Here is a 16,761-nt window from a genome sequence, read left to right on the forward strand (position 1 = left end):
TAAGCAATTAAAGGTCACCGAGGCAAACTAACGGTCAATTCAAATATGAAAAACAGTTAAAATTGTGTATTTTGTTTAAAATAGTAGCTACTGATGTAATAAGTAGTAGAAACAATACATAGCAGCGTGTTAGTGCGTGGAGAGTGAGCTTCTTTTCGATCTCAAGTCGGACTTTTGTACTGTCAGTATCAAAAGTCCAGAATCATGCAAATGCTTTATTTTGTCTAAAATACACGGCTTTTCGACCGAACCACTAGCAGGCTATGTTAGCACATCTATGCCAATTACAAAGGTACCAAAATCTGAATTTTGATGATTTTTACGATCGTCCGGATGAGCAAATCACTGAATGGGCCTTTAAGCGTGGAATTCATGAGCAGATTAACAGAGCGTAAATAAATCTACCTTTCCTAGGTCTAGGACACACTTGAATGATATATATAAATAAAGGAGATTGGTGTCATAATTGTTCAATTAAGATCCGGTTAAGTATGACACTTTGAATGGATGAGAAAACTTGTCATTTTTAACTTAGTGGCCAATTTGGTTCCTGTATTGCTGGAAGGGGCAAATGAGATTGGCATTGGAGTCATTGTGAACCATCCATGTGGAATACTCAACAGGACTTTACCTTTTATATCAAAGTATTTGTTGTGGGTTGTTTTTGCAACTATACTGGAGGACGCGTCTGATTCAACAACTGGTATTTTGTTTGCTGCGATAAAGAACTAAAAGTTAAGCATTCTTAAGGAGTCTGGTTTTTTTTCAGCAGTTTTTTTTTTAGAACTGGGCACACATTCTTCTGTGTATGTGAGGAATTACATGCATATATATTCTATAAAGTGGTGTGCTGTTGGAGAAAATTTACAAAGATCATAGATTTCTTTGTCACTGTTCTCAGAGACTTGTAGTCTATACTTTGTCTTTTTTGTGAAGATTGTTTATGGAACCTTATTTGCATTATGATGGGTGATAGTTTTATTAACAACGGCTTGACGTACCTCTTTTTGGTAAGTTGCACCACTTTTCTTGATTCAAATCTGCATAACTATTATGTTCATACTATGATAAGGGAGGGTGTGTGTGTTGATGTTGAGGAGGGGTGGATTGGAGTATTTGTTTATTCCATGTAGTGGACGGGTGCCTGTGCAAGGTGTGATGTGATTGGGTTTTTTTTTGCATGGACTTTTGTGTGTTTGATGGTATGTTTTGGTGGGATGGGGTGCATGGGTAAGTTTTAAGTTTTTTGTATTTTCTGTGTGTTGTGTGCGGGTAGGCCTGTAAACACCGACAAATGGGGACATTTTGTAGTCTAAAACCCACCAAATGGGGACATCTGATGACCGAGGATTTTGTCCCTCTGCACCCCATGTGGTTTAGAGTGCCAAAAATGACATTAATTCAAATATCCTCTGTTATCAGGGGGTGTAGGATGGTACACCTTTGTAGGTTTTGCACAAGTTTTGTGTGTTTTTCGCACACAAAGGTCCCCAGTTGACACTCAAATGTCCCCAATTGACACACCAATGTCCCTAATTGGTGGGGTTTAGTCTAGAATTGTGTGTCCCATTTTGGTTGTTTTAGGCAAGTGTCCCCAATCGATACACGGTACATGGGGGTGTGTGATTGTTTTTTCCATTAATGGAACAGGACACATTGACTGTATGTGAAATAATTTTGGACTGAAATCATTGAAGTTGAAAGTTAAAATATAAATGCCTGTTAGTAATTGTACACAATTTCAATGCCAGAATTATTACTTGCAAAACCAACAAAGCAGTGTGGATGATCAATGCTAACTCTTTTGTATTGTAGGCATGTCGCATTGCTAATACCTTACTGAAGTTACTCTATCGTATCTGTCAAATCATAGACAAATCCTTTGTATGTACACTTGTGCCATTGGCAACACAAGTTCAGTCACTATAGACCACAATGGCCTCATCCCAATGACATAGTTCAATAACCTCAATTTAACAATTATAGTGCAAAATTTGACTTCAAGTTACAGAGTATGAGTTGTTGTACTCAAATTTTCAAAGGTCATGCAATGAATGTACAAATGTATTGGGGTTAAAGAACTGTGCCCTGATAGATGAGCATGTTGTGGATCCTAGTGAGTGGTGTATTGCCAAAAAAATTGAAGTGTCAGGTCATATGGCAAAAGCTCAATTCACATTTGTTCACTTATTAAAAAGTACCTCAATATTTTCCATTTATTTATCTACTTTTTTTTCCAGCAATATACAAATAACAAGTGTCAACAAACATACATTGTAGGCCTAAATTTAAATTTTAACAACAAAAGTTTTTAAAATGACTGTCATAATTACCTATTACCTGAATAACAAATTGCAGATTTAACATATAGTTTGATCAGCTCGTAATCGGCGGGCCTTATCACGTCGCGGATTAAGGAGGCTGTGTACTCTCAGACATGCATGTAGTAAAAGTGCAATAACTTTGTAATTATTCGCACAAAACATATAAAAGTATACATTTTTATGAAGGCAAGACATCAATAAATCTTAATATAAATACAGATTTGGGGTAAAAACAACAATTATGAAGAAAATCACAAAAAAGGGAGTTTTTGGCAATTTTTGTAAGGTACATCATAATAAAAAGATACTCTTTCCGAAATATTTTATTTTGTTTTTAGCTCAATCTTGAGGCTCCATTTCAAAAACGTTTTATTTTTATTTTTTTGATATTGGCCTTATTTTTTGAGATATTGACCATATAAGGCATCAAATTGAACCTTTTAAAATTCACAAACGCCTATTTGCACAAAATGATGCCTAAAATCGGAAATAGACCAAAATATAAAAAAATGAGAAAACCGTTTCTTGAGTCGATCATGCTTTTTACGATGATCATATTTGCTTACCTATAGATGCTGTATTTATTGAGTTATCGTGTACCTAAATCGTCATTTTACCGAAAAAATGAACATTGAAATAATGGCCGTTGAAGTTTAAGTGGTCAAATTTTGCACTTTCATCGAATCTCGCAGGAGAATGCTGCAGTTTGTGTTTTTCTACCTTACATTACATAAACATCGCGTAAATCCACGGCCTCTTGAGAAGTTTGTGCGAAATCCATTCATAACTTGATATTTAAATCGGGGGAAATTAACTTGTAAAAACCCACATTTTATCAGCTAAAACGGAGCCATTTGACCACTAGGTTTTTGTGCTTCCTTGGTGTTTCCATAAGATGCGCCGCGCATGCAGATAAGCGTCGCGTATGCATAGCGTATTTGTGCATTAACAAATTGCGCGATACTCAACGTGATGCGTTGTTGCGCGCGTATAACCTGCTGGTACAACAAAGATTTTCTTTCCTTTTCAATTTCAAACACAAGTGGAATAGTGAAATAAAATCCTTAAAATATTGCAGTTGGAGTTTACAAATCTGGATTTTCATTCATTGTATTTTTAAAAAACATAACAAAGTACAAACATATCAAAAAAACTCAATTTTGCGAAAGAAACAATGTCTAGAGTACACAGCTGCCTTAATATCAATGTATTTTATTTCAATAATTTTCTTGTGACATCTCACCAGATGCATCGATCACCAATTATCAATTCAAGTCCTATACTTTGTTTACTTTCATTAACTTGCACAATATAGACCAGATAGGTGAACTATATCACTCTTAATATTGCATAGTGGTAAATCCTAGCAATTCCCGCCGATTACGAGCTGATCAAACTATAGTGAGGATTACATGGTGTAATTTTGATTTGGTAGTCTTTGGGTAAGGCTAAAAATAATAATGCTTTGTCTCAAAGCCCATGGCAGTTTCAATAACGAATACGGAATGGGTTTTTTTTAAAGATTTTTTTTTATAATTATTTCAAAACTTGATTTTGAATAAGATGTAATTTTCGAGTGTTCAAAAGTACACAGCATAAAATTGTGGTAAATTTACACATTTGAAGTAGAAATATCAATTGTTTACACCTGAACAATGTCAGTAACAGGTCATTTTCTTCAACTGAATATGTCTCAGAATTTCATGATTTTAAGCCCCCCCCAAAAAAATTTAAACAAAATAAAAAAATAAATAAAAAATGAATTTCCTATTTCAGCTGACATGGACATACTAAGAAAAATGAACGCGCGAGGCGGCTTTGAGACATAGCATTTTTTTAGCCTAATATATTTGTTTTTATGACATGTAGTCACATTTTGATTTCTTTTACTTCACAGTTGCTGTGGTTTGCTGCTAATGTTGGTTATTTTACTGTCGTTTACCTGACATATGAAAGTGATACATACTACTATATCAGGTTTCTGATAGGGGTAAGTTCAATCACAGATAAATTATTTTTTGGTATGTGACTACAAGGAAGTTGTAATATAATGAAAGGCAGAGATAAAAAGAATTTATCGCGTCTGATGTCGCTGTCAATTACGATACTTGATTGGTTTACACAGGTTAAATAGTGCGTAAAAGGAAGGCCGATTTATCTGGTGCCGATTGGAGAAAATGAATAGCAGAAAATGGCGAAAAATTACGTACTTTTATAAGGCAAAAAGCAACTTTTCTAGGCATTGTTGACATGGTACCTTCGCAAAAGAAAGTTTACTACTATAAAGACCTAACTTTTGAGATGGTATGTAAGTTTGAAGGTGCAAAATTAACAATAGGGCGCCCGCTTATACCGCTGCATTCAGCAAGTCATCATCACAACACTTGTAAACAAACCATGCTCGAGTTTGATTGGCAGATGATGACAGACGCGATAAATTCTTTTTATCTCTGTCTTCATTATAGCTGTGTTTTGCCATTTAAAATTTGTAGTACAGTTAAGGAACCGGATATTAACGTTTGCACAGTATTGTTTGTGGGAGCTGAGAGTACACCAGAAATATTGAATTGCATTCTGAATACAAGAAATGTCCTTCTGAATCAAATAATTTTAATTTTTGTTTGAAATTTGCGATATAATACAAAGTTTAAGACAAATTATTAAAATTTGATATTTTTAAAATTTTTGATATTTAACAGTCCTCAAAGTAAACTTTATAAATCTAATGATATGAACTTGTGTATGTAGCTGGGAGGAAAAGCCGAATTTTGATCTCTATTAATTGAAGATATACACTTGTCCCCCCAAAAGACCTAATTTGTTTTGGTGTTTTGGGGAAAAAATCCAAGTCTAAGCATTCAAACTCTTCAGTATATTCCAACATTTTGCTCTATTTTTCACTTTTTTATGATTGGTTATGAGAATGAAACATGGCTTTTCCAAAAATTAGAATGCGTAAATTGAAATTAGACTTTTTACAAGTCTAGACTTGATTATCACAGCATGTGAAAAACACCCTAAAAATACACATTTTTGGCCCTTAATTCATAAATTTGGCCAAATATTGAAATTTAACTTTTATTGCCAATTAGAACTAACTAAATGATTAGGATTTAGCTACATATGTTTCATTTGGCAAAACAGGATAATATTTTTTAATCTCAAAAAATAAAAAAATTAGTGCTGTATTTTTCTGGAATGGGGAGTAATTAAGACAGCGCCCAGGGCACTTACACCCCCACCCAAGCTGTCCCACTGGGCCTCTAGTTGGTAGGACCCTGGACCCTGGATACACCTCTAGTAACACTTGAAATACTTGTGGCTACGGTATACTGAAACAGAAAATGGGGAGGGGTGTATGTAGATCAGTGACAAATATATTGATCTTGAGGAAAAAAGAAGGGGTTGCTGGCAAGATTTTCTTAAAATGAATGTCACAGACTTCTACAGACTATTTATCAACAAAGTCCCGTGCATTGTATGCTTTGAATTCTTGCATATTCATGAGGGCCAATTGTTTCTTTTTTAATTTTCTTCCAATGTTTCAGCCTGGTTTGCCCATTGCTAAAGCATGTGGAGCAACTCTAAATCTAAACAGTATGCTGATCTTGCTGCCAGTATGTCGTAATCTCATCTCATTTTTCCGCGGTTCTTGCAAAACAAACCAGGTAAGTAGCATACCAAAGACCCAAAATACAGGGATGTCCCACTCATGGGCGCCAATCTGGGGGGGGGGGCATGTCCCCCCACCTTTTGGCAAAATGACCCATTTCTTGTTCTTTTCAGCCACTTTTTGACAAGCCAGGCTGATTGTCCCTCACATTAGAAGCTGGATTGGCGCTAATGGTCCAACCCTGTTATACAAATATTGATTGTGTCTGATCTCTGTTTTGCCCACACCTGTTGGATAGGCAGTTTTAGGCCTCTTTTGCAGTATGGAGTATCGGCAATTGTTTATATGAAATTAAAAATCTATAGAACAATTGGCAATATACCTAGAAATTAATTGCAATAATGCATATTTTCACCGTGGCAAAGAGTTTCACAAATCTTACTTTATTTAAATGAAGTTTGTTAACTCTGCAATTTATAATTCTTTAGCTCGATCATATGTGCATGTCTGATGCCTTACAGCTTCCATTGATTATTTGTTAAATGTGTATGAGAGTAAGCCTAGCAGGAATTTAGTTCATAGCAGTACTAAAGCCAAGGGTTATTCCTTCAATTGTTTAGGAGCAAACCAGAGATCGCTTCAAAGGAAGTGCTGCTGTTGGTTATCCCCATATTTTGGGTCATTGGTACCCAGCCAATATAGACCACTTGACATGTGATGTCATTGCCCGGCAGTATGCGCTCAATTATGGCAATTTCCATTGTTCCCTGCAGTGTTCGTAGGCATCGTAGTATGCTCAGGGCATGTGCATTTTAAATCGCCCACCACATTTCATATAGGGCAAGAAAGCCATTGAACAGTGTAGCGGTTCATTCAAGCATATTGATAGACCAGTCCCTCGCATTTGTTGATAAACAATGATGTCAAGTGGTCTATACCAGGGTTGCCAACTCGCAATTTGGTAGCCCAATTAGGTGAAGATTTTCCCCCACAACTTTTGACCATTTCCTGTCGCATTGACCCTTAATTTGCACGTTCATCTGAAAACAAGGTTCTACCTGCTAAGTGCGTGTTGTGTGTGCACATGCCTGTCAAATGCGTGCTTTATTATATTATCGCACACGCTTTGCAAAATCCATCTGGCTGGCGTGTTTACTAGAAAAACACAAGAAATCAAAATGCACTTTTTGTGCATCTGTTCGCAGGGATAATCTCGTTTTGGTAGCAGGATGGCAGATCTGTGCAAAGGGTGAATAGATGCTTAAGAAAACTGAAGAAAACAACGGGGCAACTAAATAGTTGCTGTGACTTCCAGTAGGACCCTGGTCTGTAAAAACTAATGGTTAAGAGTAGTACAGTACAAGAAGTCATACCTAGAATTATTTCTCAATTTGATCATTTTTTTACCCCAAATTTTAAAAAGTCAACTTGTAGGTTCCTGTACTAGGTTTAAGTGAAAAGTTGGGTGACTCTTTGACTATTTGACCCATGATTCTGGCTTAAATATACCCTTTAGGGGTGGTGTAATAATTGTGTATACCCCTGGGGTTGTGAATTATAGGGGGGCAAAGATTTTCTGGTTAGCCAAAAGGGGAGCAGGCAATCATTTTTTGAAGGTTAAAAGGGGGACCATCGAATTTTGGCAGGTCGAAGGGGGGGAGGCAAAGCAATTTTTGGCACAGATGTTTTGGGCACCATTTCTATATGCCCTAAAAAGGTTTAGCAAAACATCAGGAACATGTTCAAATATGCAAAAGTTCCTACTCGCTGACAATTTAAGGTTTTAAATTTGGGTTCCCAAAAATCTTGCTTGTGTAAAGGGGGGGTTACAAAGTTTTTTTTGGCACGTCAAAAGGGGGCAAAGGTTTTTTGCTACATTGAAAGGGGTGCAAAGATTTTTTAGCACAACCAATTCAAAGGGGGAGGGGCCAGGCAAGCGATTTTTGGCAGACCATTTTGAGAATTCACCACACAGGGTACATATAAAATTATTGCACCACCCTTTAATGTACCCTTTATATAATCTGACATTTACATTGTAAACGTTTTCTGTGAAAGTTTTTGTGTTTGCTGGGTGTCCGATAACATGACCATCTAAACTTCCCAGCTTACCGTTTTTGTCCAACTATTTTTTTTTTCAGCTCTGTCGGAGAAGTGTTCGACGACAACTTGACAGTAGCTTGAGCTTCCACAAATTCCTGGCTTACTTTATCTGTGTGTTATCAATAACACACACCATCGCTCATTTCTTCAACTTCAGAATTCTCTTTGATCACTATAGAAACGTCAACCAGGATCGCTATGGTAACAATGCTGCTTTGGCGGATGTACTGAGAGATGAGAACTTCACATATCCATCTCAAAACTGGATCAATCCAATCCAAGCAAGCGAAGCTGTAAGTTGATCTATTGATTGATTTGTTTATAGAAGTAATGACTGCGCATCAGTTGTTTTGAGGGCATTGTGAAATATCTAAACATTGTGCTTTGGAACTGAGGAATATCGCCCCAATGCAAACCCCCCTCGCCTCCCAGTGGTGCCGTCACTACCTTTGGATCACTGGACCGAGTATATTATGTATCCTTGACAATGAATTGTGTTTAAAAAATGGGTTCAGCTGCACATCACCCATCATTGAAGTTTCTGGATGCTTAGACTTAAACCAAGTCTTTAAATTAAGTGACTGCAATTGCTAGAAAACATGCTCCTTTTCCCCCCAAAAGAAAACAATATTAATGTTTGTATTTTATTACCAGTTAGTTCAAATTAATGCTCTGCGTACTAGTCATGGGCTTCAACATAAAAATTCCAAGTTTTTAGATATTTTCGCAAAATATCAAGAGCTAGGGACTGTTCACAAACACTTGTTAGGGGGCCTGAAGCAAAAACAATTCATCTCAAACATTTTTGCCCCCCCCCCCCTCCTTTACAGACCACAAAAATTTTAGGGCCCCCTTTTTGACATGAAAATTATGGGTCAACCTCATAGAAAAGCATATAAACTCAGGAAAATATGTGGTCTTTTGTCTTTTTTTCAGGGCCCCCCTTAGGAGGGTCAAAATTTTTCAGGGCCCCGTTTTTGCATCAGGCCCCCTTAACAAGTGTTTATGAATGGTCCCCTATCTCAGGAACTGAACCAACATTAGGCTTGTTTGTATTAATTTTAATGCATTTTTCATGCTGATTCCAAATATGGTCATGAGAATGTACAATTCTGAACTATTTGAATTTTTAAAAAAATTGTCGTCTGCAGTCATCATCTGCATGGAGAGAGTTAAAGGACCATGATACAGTCTACAGTAGAATTCACCACGACCTTTGCAGGACTTAAACTCCATTAAAAGCTATTAAACCAACAAGATAACACTCATTGAAAACAGCTCAACTGATTAAATCATATCTTCTCTGGTTAAATACACACAACATATGTTTCTGCTTTACATGTACAATGGAGCAATGAGCTGGTATTATAGTAACAGTTGGGTGAACGATTATAAAGCGAATGCTAGAGAACAATTCTGTGCGAGCTTTTGTTTACGAAATGAGACAATGCTCTGCTTATTGTTAACTAGCATTCTTGAAAATGAGAAGCATGGTGGTTTGCAGACTTAAGGGATCTAAAATGAGCGTTTATTGCATTTCGACAGTATTTTTGTGGGACATGAGAGCACCTCAGACCTATCGATGCATTCTGAATCTGAAGCATGTCTTTCTGATATCAAATAATTTTCATTTTTGAAAATCACAATATAATAAATTTTATGACAAATTATAAAATTTGATATTTTTCAAATTTTGATATATAACAGTCCTAAAGTAAATTATATAAATCTAATGATATATTCTTAAAGTGTATATAGCAGGGAGGAAAAGCCGACGGTCAATTGAAAATTTTGACCTTTCATATTGAAGATATGGATTTTTTCCCAAAAGACCTAATTTTTTGGTGTTTTGGGAAAAAAATCCATATCTTCAATACTGAAAAGGTCAAAATTTTCAATTGATCGTAAAATTCCACCTACATACACTTTAAGTATCAATCATCAGATTTATAAAGTTTACTTCAAGTACTGTTAAATATCAAAAATATCAATTTTTAATGATTTGCCATAAAATGTGTATTAAATTGCGAATTTCAAAAAATCAAAATTATTTGATATCAGAATGCCATTCTTCAGTATTCAAAATGATTTTTCATTTTCATTTTAATGATTTGCCATAAAATGTGTATTAAATTGCGAATTTCAAAAAATCAAAATTATTTGATATCAGAATGACATTCTTCAGTATTCAAAATGCAATTCGATATGTCTGATGTGCTCTAATGTCCCAAAATAAATACTGTCCAAACGTTCATACCCCAGCCCTTAACACGGTTTGGAAATAATTTCTTCATATTTTTTGGTGTTATCTGTCGTTTACATATCCTTCCTAAAACACCAAAGTACGAATATTTTCAAACATCTAAATTAGCTAAAAATTTAAGACATGTTACAAAACTATATTTTCTAGAATTTTAGAAGAGTACTTTTAATATTGGCTGGTTATTTTTCACACAGCGAAGTTAACTAGGCAATGTACTATTACCTATAACATACACTATAACACCAAAGTACGAATATTTCCAAACATCTAAATTAGCTAAAAATTTAGGACATGTTACAAAACTATATTTTCTAGAATTTTAGAAGAATACTTTTAATATTGGCGGTTATTTTTCACACAGCGACGTTAACTAGGCAAATCTCCATACTTCTAACATACGCTATTTGTAGAGGTCACGCGTCAATGGTAAGAGCACTGTGTATTGTGTATAGGAAAACGGACAGTAACTGCAGTATGCTGTGATTGAGCTGTAGAAAGTGAAAAAAAAACTCAAGCAAACTGGCATGTATTTAGTTTGATATGGAGATACCCCCTTATTTTGTTGGAGAGTGGTAAGCCTGTAAGCCATAGTTTGTATGGGTGTACATAAGATTGAGAGGATGTAATAAGTGTGTTGTGGAGGTAGGTAAGCCATAGTCAGGGTCAGAATTTCGGCATGAATCTGTGAATCGATTCTCGCAAAGATTCTCGCAAACAGATTTGCGTGAATTGAAGTTGATTCTCGCAAACTTTTGTAGTTTACACAGTAGTTGATTTGCCAGAATCAAATGATTCCCGCAAATTTATTCTGCAAGAATCACGATTGATTCTCGCACTGTGAAACACATTTCTGACCCTGCATAGTTTGTATGGGACTATGGGTGTACAGTAGTTGGAGGGGATAGTGTGTTGTGGAGGGTATGGGTGTACATTAGTTTGACAGGATATATTTAGTGTGTTGTGGAGAGTGGTAAGCCATAGTGTGTATGGGTGTACATTAGTTTGAGGGGATATATTTAGTGTGTTGTGGAGGGTGGTAAGTCATAGTTTGAGTGTACAGTAGTTTGAGGTGATGTATTTAGTGTGTTGTGGAGGGTGGTAAGCCATAGTTTGAGTGTACAGTAGTTTGAGGGGATGTATTCAGTGTGTTGTGGAGGGTGGCAAGCCATAGTTTGTTTGGGTGTACATTAGTTTGAGGGGATATCATGATTTAGTGTGTTTTGGAGGCTGATAAGCCATAGGTTGTTGTCTCGCCTGATAAGATAGGAGGCAATGTAATCACTTTCCCGCTGTATGGATGGGGGGGTGGGGTGGTAGGTGTGTAGGGGTGTATGTGGGTGTATGTAGGGGTGTATGTATGTATGTGGCAAATTTGGTTTAAGTTTTGGTTTAAGCTGTGATTAAATACTCAAATCCTATTACAACTCATATGGAAAAGTTAGGCCCACTTTCGTGCAGAAAAGATTTGACCAGTCAGCTGTGCTATGAACATGCACAATAATGATCTATCATCATGCATTCATGCATGTCGCACGTCAAGCATAGGGAGTTTATTGATGATCCATGACCCCGTTCAATAGACATCCGGGTTCGCCATGCTCGATAGTAGCTATCGACTGATTTGTCGACCTATTTTAGGACAAAATGTCACCCTGTTCCCCTTATCCAATCAAAACAAGTTTTATATCACAAGAATCCTTAGCTCAAGTAGGTCAAAAACCAGCCGTGTTTTAAAAAAAAAGTCCCATCACCTTAATTGGCTGTTACATTTAACGCCAGTAGCCCCCGTAAAAAGTGAAAAATTAGCACATTTTCCACTGACGGCACAGAATTTTGAGCGAAATAATAAGTTTTAAAGTTAAAAAGACACCCTGTTCTCATCATCAGAAATGTTTGAAGTGAGATTTTTATTGATAAAGATCCTTTTAACATGATAATTCGGGGCGTGTTCATGTAAATTTTATCAATACATGAGCAGCATGCAGGTAGATAGAACAGCAGAGAGGGAATTCACCCATGATTTCCTGTGGTTAAGCGGCGTGCATGACAATCACTGAGCAAATGCACTCAACTTTTCCATATGAAACTTGGGTAATAGCTGTACTATGGGTACGGTATTCATTCTAATAAGCGCCCAGGGCGCTTAACAAAGTCATTTTGGGTGGGCGCTTATTTTTTACCTGGTTTACCTAATTTTTTTGTTAGGGGCGTTTATTAGAGACAAATTTATGTATGTTATAAATGGGTCCTGACTCCTGAGAATGTTCTAGTAACTTTTCTGATGTAGAAATCTAGTCCTCCAGCTATTTCACTGTATCGACGTCTATCCCTCACTTCAACATTGATGGTACCCGCCTTAAGCAAATTGAAAATACCCTGGGTGGGCGCTTATTGGGGCATGGGCGCTTATTGGAATGAATACGGTACATACATCTATTGGTAGTTACAAGGTTACATACAGAGGTCAAAGGTCATTTGAGGTCAACATGTAAAATAGGCTGAAAATTAACAATCTGGTCACAGTTCAAATCAAATTACAACCAGACTAGGGCCATAGCTGCACTAGGCCCCCCAAAAAAGTTGTTTGTTTGTCCTCCACCGCCCGCTCCTCAGATTAAGGCCTGACCTATATATATTTTTTTTTCAGAAGTAAAAGTATCACAGACAGCTATACAGTGCTCGATACCAATAAATGGTAGAGCTATTTTAAAAATATAGACACAGATATTAATACATTTCACAACACTGTGTTTCACGCCAAAGCGATCTTCAGGTGAATAAATTAAAAATGAAAAACACGATGAACAAAGGCCTTTCCAAAAACTCCGTAACCTAGCAACGAAAAAATGTGTGCACGCGGTGTCGAAAAACGCACCCGTCGCAAGAAAAAATGGCAATCTTAAACTCAAAAATGAGTAATCCAAGAATCTCGCTCAACAAAAGAAGTGAGCTGATAAGCAAATGTCGTCATAGCCGTGTTAAGAAAAAGTAATGTCTCATATGGTATGTTTAGGCCTATTCATTTTCTCCATAACCTATGTCACCGCTTACCGTTGTGCGTCATACTTGCGACAGGTGCGTTTTTCGACACCGCGTGCACGCATTTTTTCGTTGCTAGGTTACGGAGTTTTTGGAAAGGCCTTTGTTCATCGTGTTTTTCATTTTTAATTTATTCACCTGAAGATCGCTTTGGCGTGAAACACAGTGTTGTGAAATGTATTAATATCTGTGTCTATATTTTTCTATTTTTTTTTCTATTTTTTTTTATTTTTATAAAAATAAGTAAAATTCAATTTTTTTTTCAGATTTGGAGTATCTCTGGACCTAGCTAGAGCTAAATACTAAGATCTTTCCAATAAAAAAAGCCCCCCAAAAACATTTTGTTTCTTCAATATGCAAAGTTATAACTTGTGTTCATGTCATATAGTCTATTATTAGTGACTTCAAAATACATTGAATTATAAATCATTAAAAGGCTATGAAATTATAACTTTAACTGCATATTAAAGGAACAAAATGTTGGTTTTTTTAATTCACCATGAATGATTGTAGCATTTAGCTCCAGCTAGGTCCAGGAATACGCCAAATCTAAAAAAAAAAAAAAAAAAAAATCTGCCCGCCTGCACATCCTCTTTCAAAGTTGTGGAGGAAAAACAAACAATTTTTTTTTTTGCCCTATGGGAACTTTAATGTTATGGTGGACTTCAAGGTCACACACTGAGGTCAAAGATCATTTGAGGTCAACTTGCATAATAGGCTGAAAATGACTAAAAATCTGGTCTCAACCATCTCATATAAACAGCTCTAATCCAATTGCAACCAGATTTAGGCCATAGCTGCACTATAGGAACTTTCATGGTCATACACTGAGGTCAAAGGTCATTTGAGATGAACTTGTAAAATAGGCTGAAAATGTCACAGTTACAGAGTTCAAATCAATTTGCACCCAAACTTGAGACAAGCTGCACTAAGGGAACTTCAATGTAATGTGGGTGTACACGTTCAAGGTGACACTGAGGTCAAAGGTCATTTGAGGTCAACTTGAAAAATTTGAGGTCAACTTGAAAATGAAACATTTACTATGTGTGGTGTTCACTTACTTCCCTAGTCTTCGGACGACCCATTTAATACCGCCATATTGTTTTACTTTCGTTACCGAAAGTAATTGCAAAAGCAGGCGGTTGCAAAAGCAGGCAAGACGTGTGGTTTGAGAACTGCCTTGTTGGTTGGTGTTGTCATAACAACACTCGATATGTTATCACAACAGCACTTGGTGTTATCACAACAACACTTGATCTGTTATTGCATCAACACTCAATGTTATTCACAACAACACTCATTGTTATTTGACAACAACACTCACTGTTATCACATCAGATTAGATTTTGAAACCCAACTCACACCGTGGAAAATAAACCTATCACTGATGGATAGGCTGGTGTAAATTTTCTTTATTTTATCCAAAATGAAGCTAGATGCATGGTGTCTCAATTTTATTTAGTTTGGAAGCAATGGTCTTCTGGGGCTTCAAGTATCACTAGCGGAAGTAAACTTACTTCATCTCGGTCAAAGTAAGGGTTGGTTCAATAATTATGTGTACCCCGGGATGGTGAATTCTCAAAATGGTCTGCCAAAAATCCATTGCCCCTCTTTGGCCGTGCCAAAATAAATCTTTTCCTTTTGCCAAAAAAATCCCCCCCCCCCCCCTTTTGATGTGCCAAAAAATCTTTGCCCCCCCCTTACACATGCAAGATTTTGGGGAACCAGAATTTAAGACCTTAAATTGTCTTATCATATAATGCGAGTGCAGCGAGCAGGAAATTTTGCATATTTGTGTTCCTAACGTTTTCCTACACCTTTTTGGGGTGTAATATAGAAACGGTGCTCAAATATCTGTGCCAAAAATCGCTTGCCACCCCTTTCGACCTGCCAAAAAATGCTTGCCCTCCCCTTTTGGCCTGCCAAAAAATCTTTGCTCCCCCCCCATAATTCAATATTGAAAAGTTGCAGTTTTAAAGAAGATGACAAAATATGACAATTAGGATTTATTTTGCATTATATACTTGTCAAAAGAGACACACAGAGATTGTTTGCATTTAAATGTTGGTGATTTGATGTGCGCTATACTTTAGTACCAGTACACTTCAACAATTATTCTGCTGCCATATTACTATTAGGCCAAAAAAAATAATTGTTTGTTTGTCCTCCACAGGCTTTGAAAGAGGACGTGTGGGCGGGCGGATTTTTTTTTTTTTTTTTTGGCGTATTCCTGGACTTAGCTAGAGCTAAATGCTACAATCATTCATGGTGACTTAAAAAAACAACATTTTGTTTCTTTAATATGCAGTTAAAGTTATAATTTGTGTTCATGTCATAGTCTTTTAATGATTTCAAATCCAATGCATTTTGAAGTCACTAAAAATAATAGACTATGACATGAACACAAGTTATAACTTTGCATATTGAAGACACAAAATGTTTTTTAGGGTTTTTTTTACTTTCAACCATGAAAGATCTTAGTATTTAGTTCTAGCTAGGTCCAGATAGATACTCCAAATCTGAAAAAAAATTACTTATTTTTATGAAAAAAAAAATAGAAAAAAAATAAATATTGGTCAGGCCTTAAACTGAGGAGCGGGCGGTGGAGGACAAACAAACAACTTTTTTTTGGCCTTAGGATATGTCCGATGCAAATGCGTCATTATGTGATACATGCATTTCAAGGTTTTGCAAAAAAACCCAACATAATTAAATTAATTAATAACTTACTAATTAAGCCACTTTGAGGCATGGTTTTTGGTAAATATATAGAGTAGAACTTACTGCTTACAATTTACTGCTCCCTTAAATGGCTTGGTCGTTGGGGCACCACTGATGACATCTTAACAATCTCTCTCGATCCATCTGTTCTTGTCTTCCACTGCCCTCTGAGAGGTACGTGGCAAAGTTCAGGCCAGTCCATTCTTTTATGTTGTCTTCCCATCTCTTTTTCTGCCTTCCTCTTTTTCTTGAACTGTTCACTGTACCCTGTAGGAATGTCTTTGCTAACCCAGAGGAGCGAGAGATGTGGCTGTGCACATAGTTTACGTTGCCTGAGTAGGGTCATCATAGGGACCGATAGCTTGCTTCACCCTGGTCAGGTCCATACCTCCTTGTTGGTCACATGGACTTTATATGAGATGTGAGGATCTTACGGAAACACCTCAACTCCAGTGCTTGTACGCTCCTTTCCAGGTCTGCAGTCAAGTGTCCATGATTCACAAGCATATCAGGAAGATGGATATGGTGAGGATGCATATGTGACATGATCAAGGGGAATGAGTCACATGATCGACCCTGGTCGAAAATGAGTTTTACATTTATTCCTAAAGAGGACATTTAGAGCTTTCAGAAACTGAAACCCCTATGTTGATACAACTTTCCTTTGCGAAGTTACATCAATTTATCAATCGCTGATC

The 16,761-nt window shown here is 36.6% G+C and overlaps 1 protein-coding gene across 1 annotated transcript in view; it reads left to right on the plus strand.

Annotated features, from left to right (window-relative positions):
• Positions 1-471: 471 nt before the first annotated feature.
• The window catches only part of LOC140145699 (NADPH oxidase 2-like), a 56,925-nt gene continuing 40,635 nt past the window's right edge, over positions 472-16,761 (plus strand). Inside the window, exons 1-4 of the mRNA XM_072167383.1 lie at positions 472-1,010; positions 4,222-4,314; positions 5,873-5,992; positions 8,079-8,333. Coding sequence (XP_072023484.1) covers positions 963-1,010; positions 4,222-4,314; positions 5,873-5,992; positions 8,079-8,333 — 516 coding nt within the window. The 5' untranslated portion in view covers positions 472-962. The remainder of the gene's footprint in view (positions 1,011-4,221; positions 4,315-5,872; positions 5,993-8,078; positions 8,334-16,761) is intronic.

Source organism: Amphiura filiformis, unplaced genomic scaffold (assembly GCF_039555335.1).
Source record: "Amphiura filiformis unplaced genomic scaffold, Afil_fr2py scaffold_594, whole genome shotgun sequence".
Lineage (NCBI taxonomy): Eukaryota > Metazoa > Echinodermata > Ophiuroidea > Amphilepidida > Amphiuridae > Amphiura > Amphiura filiformis.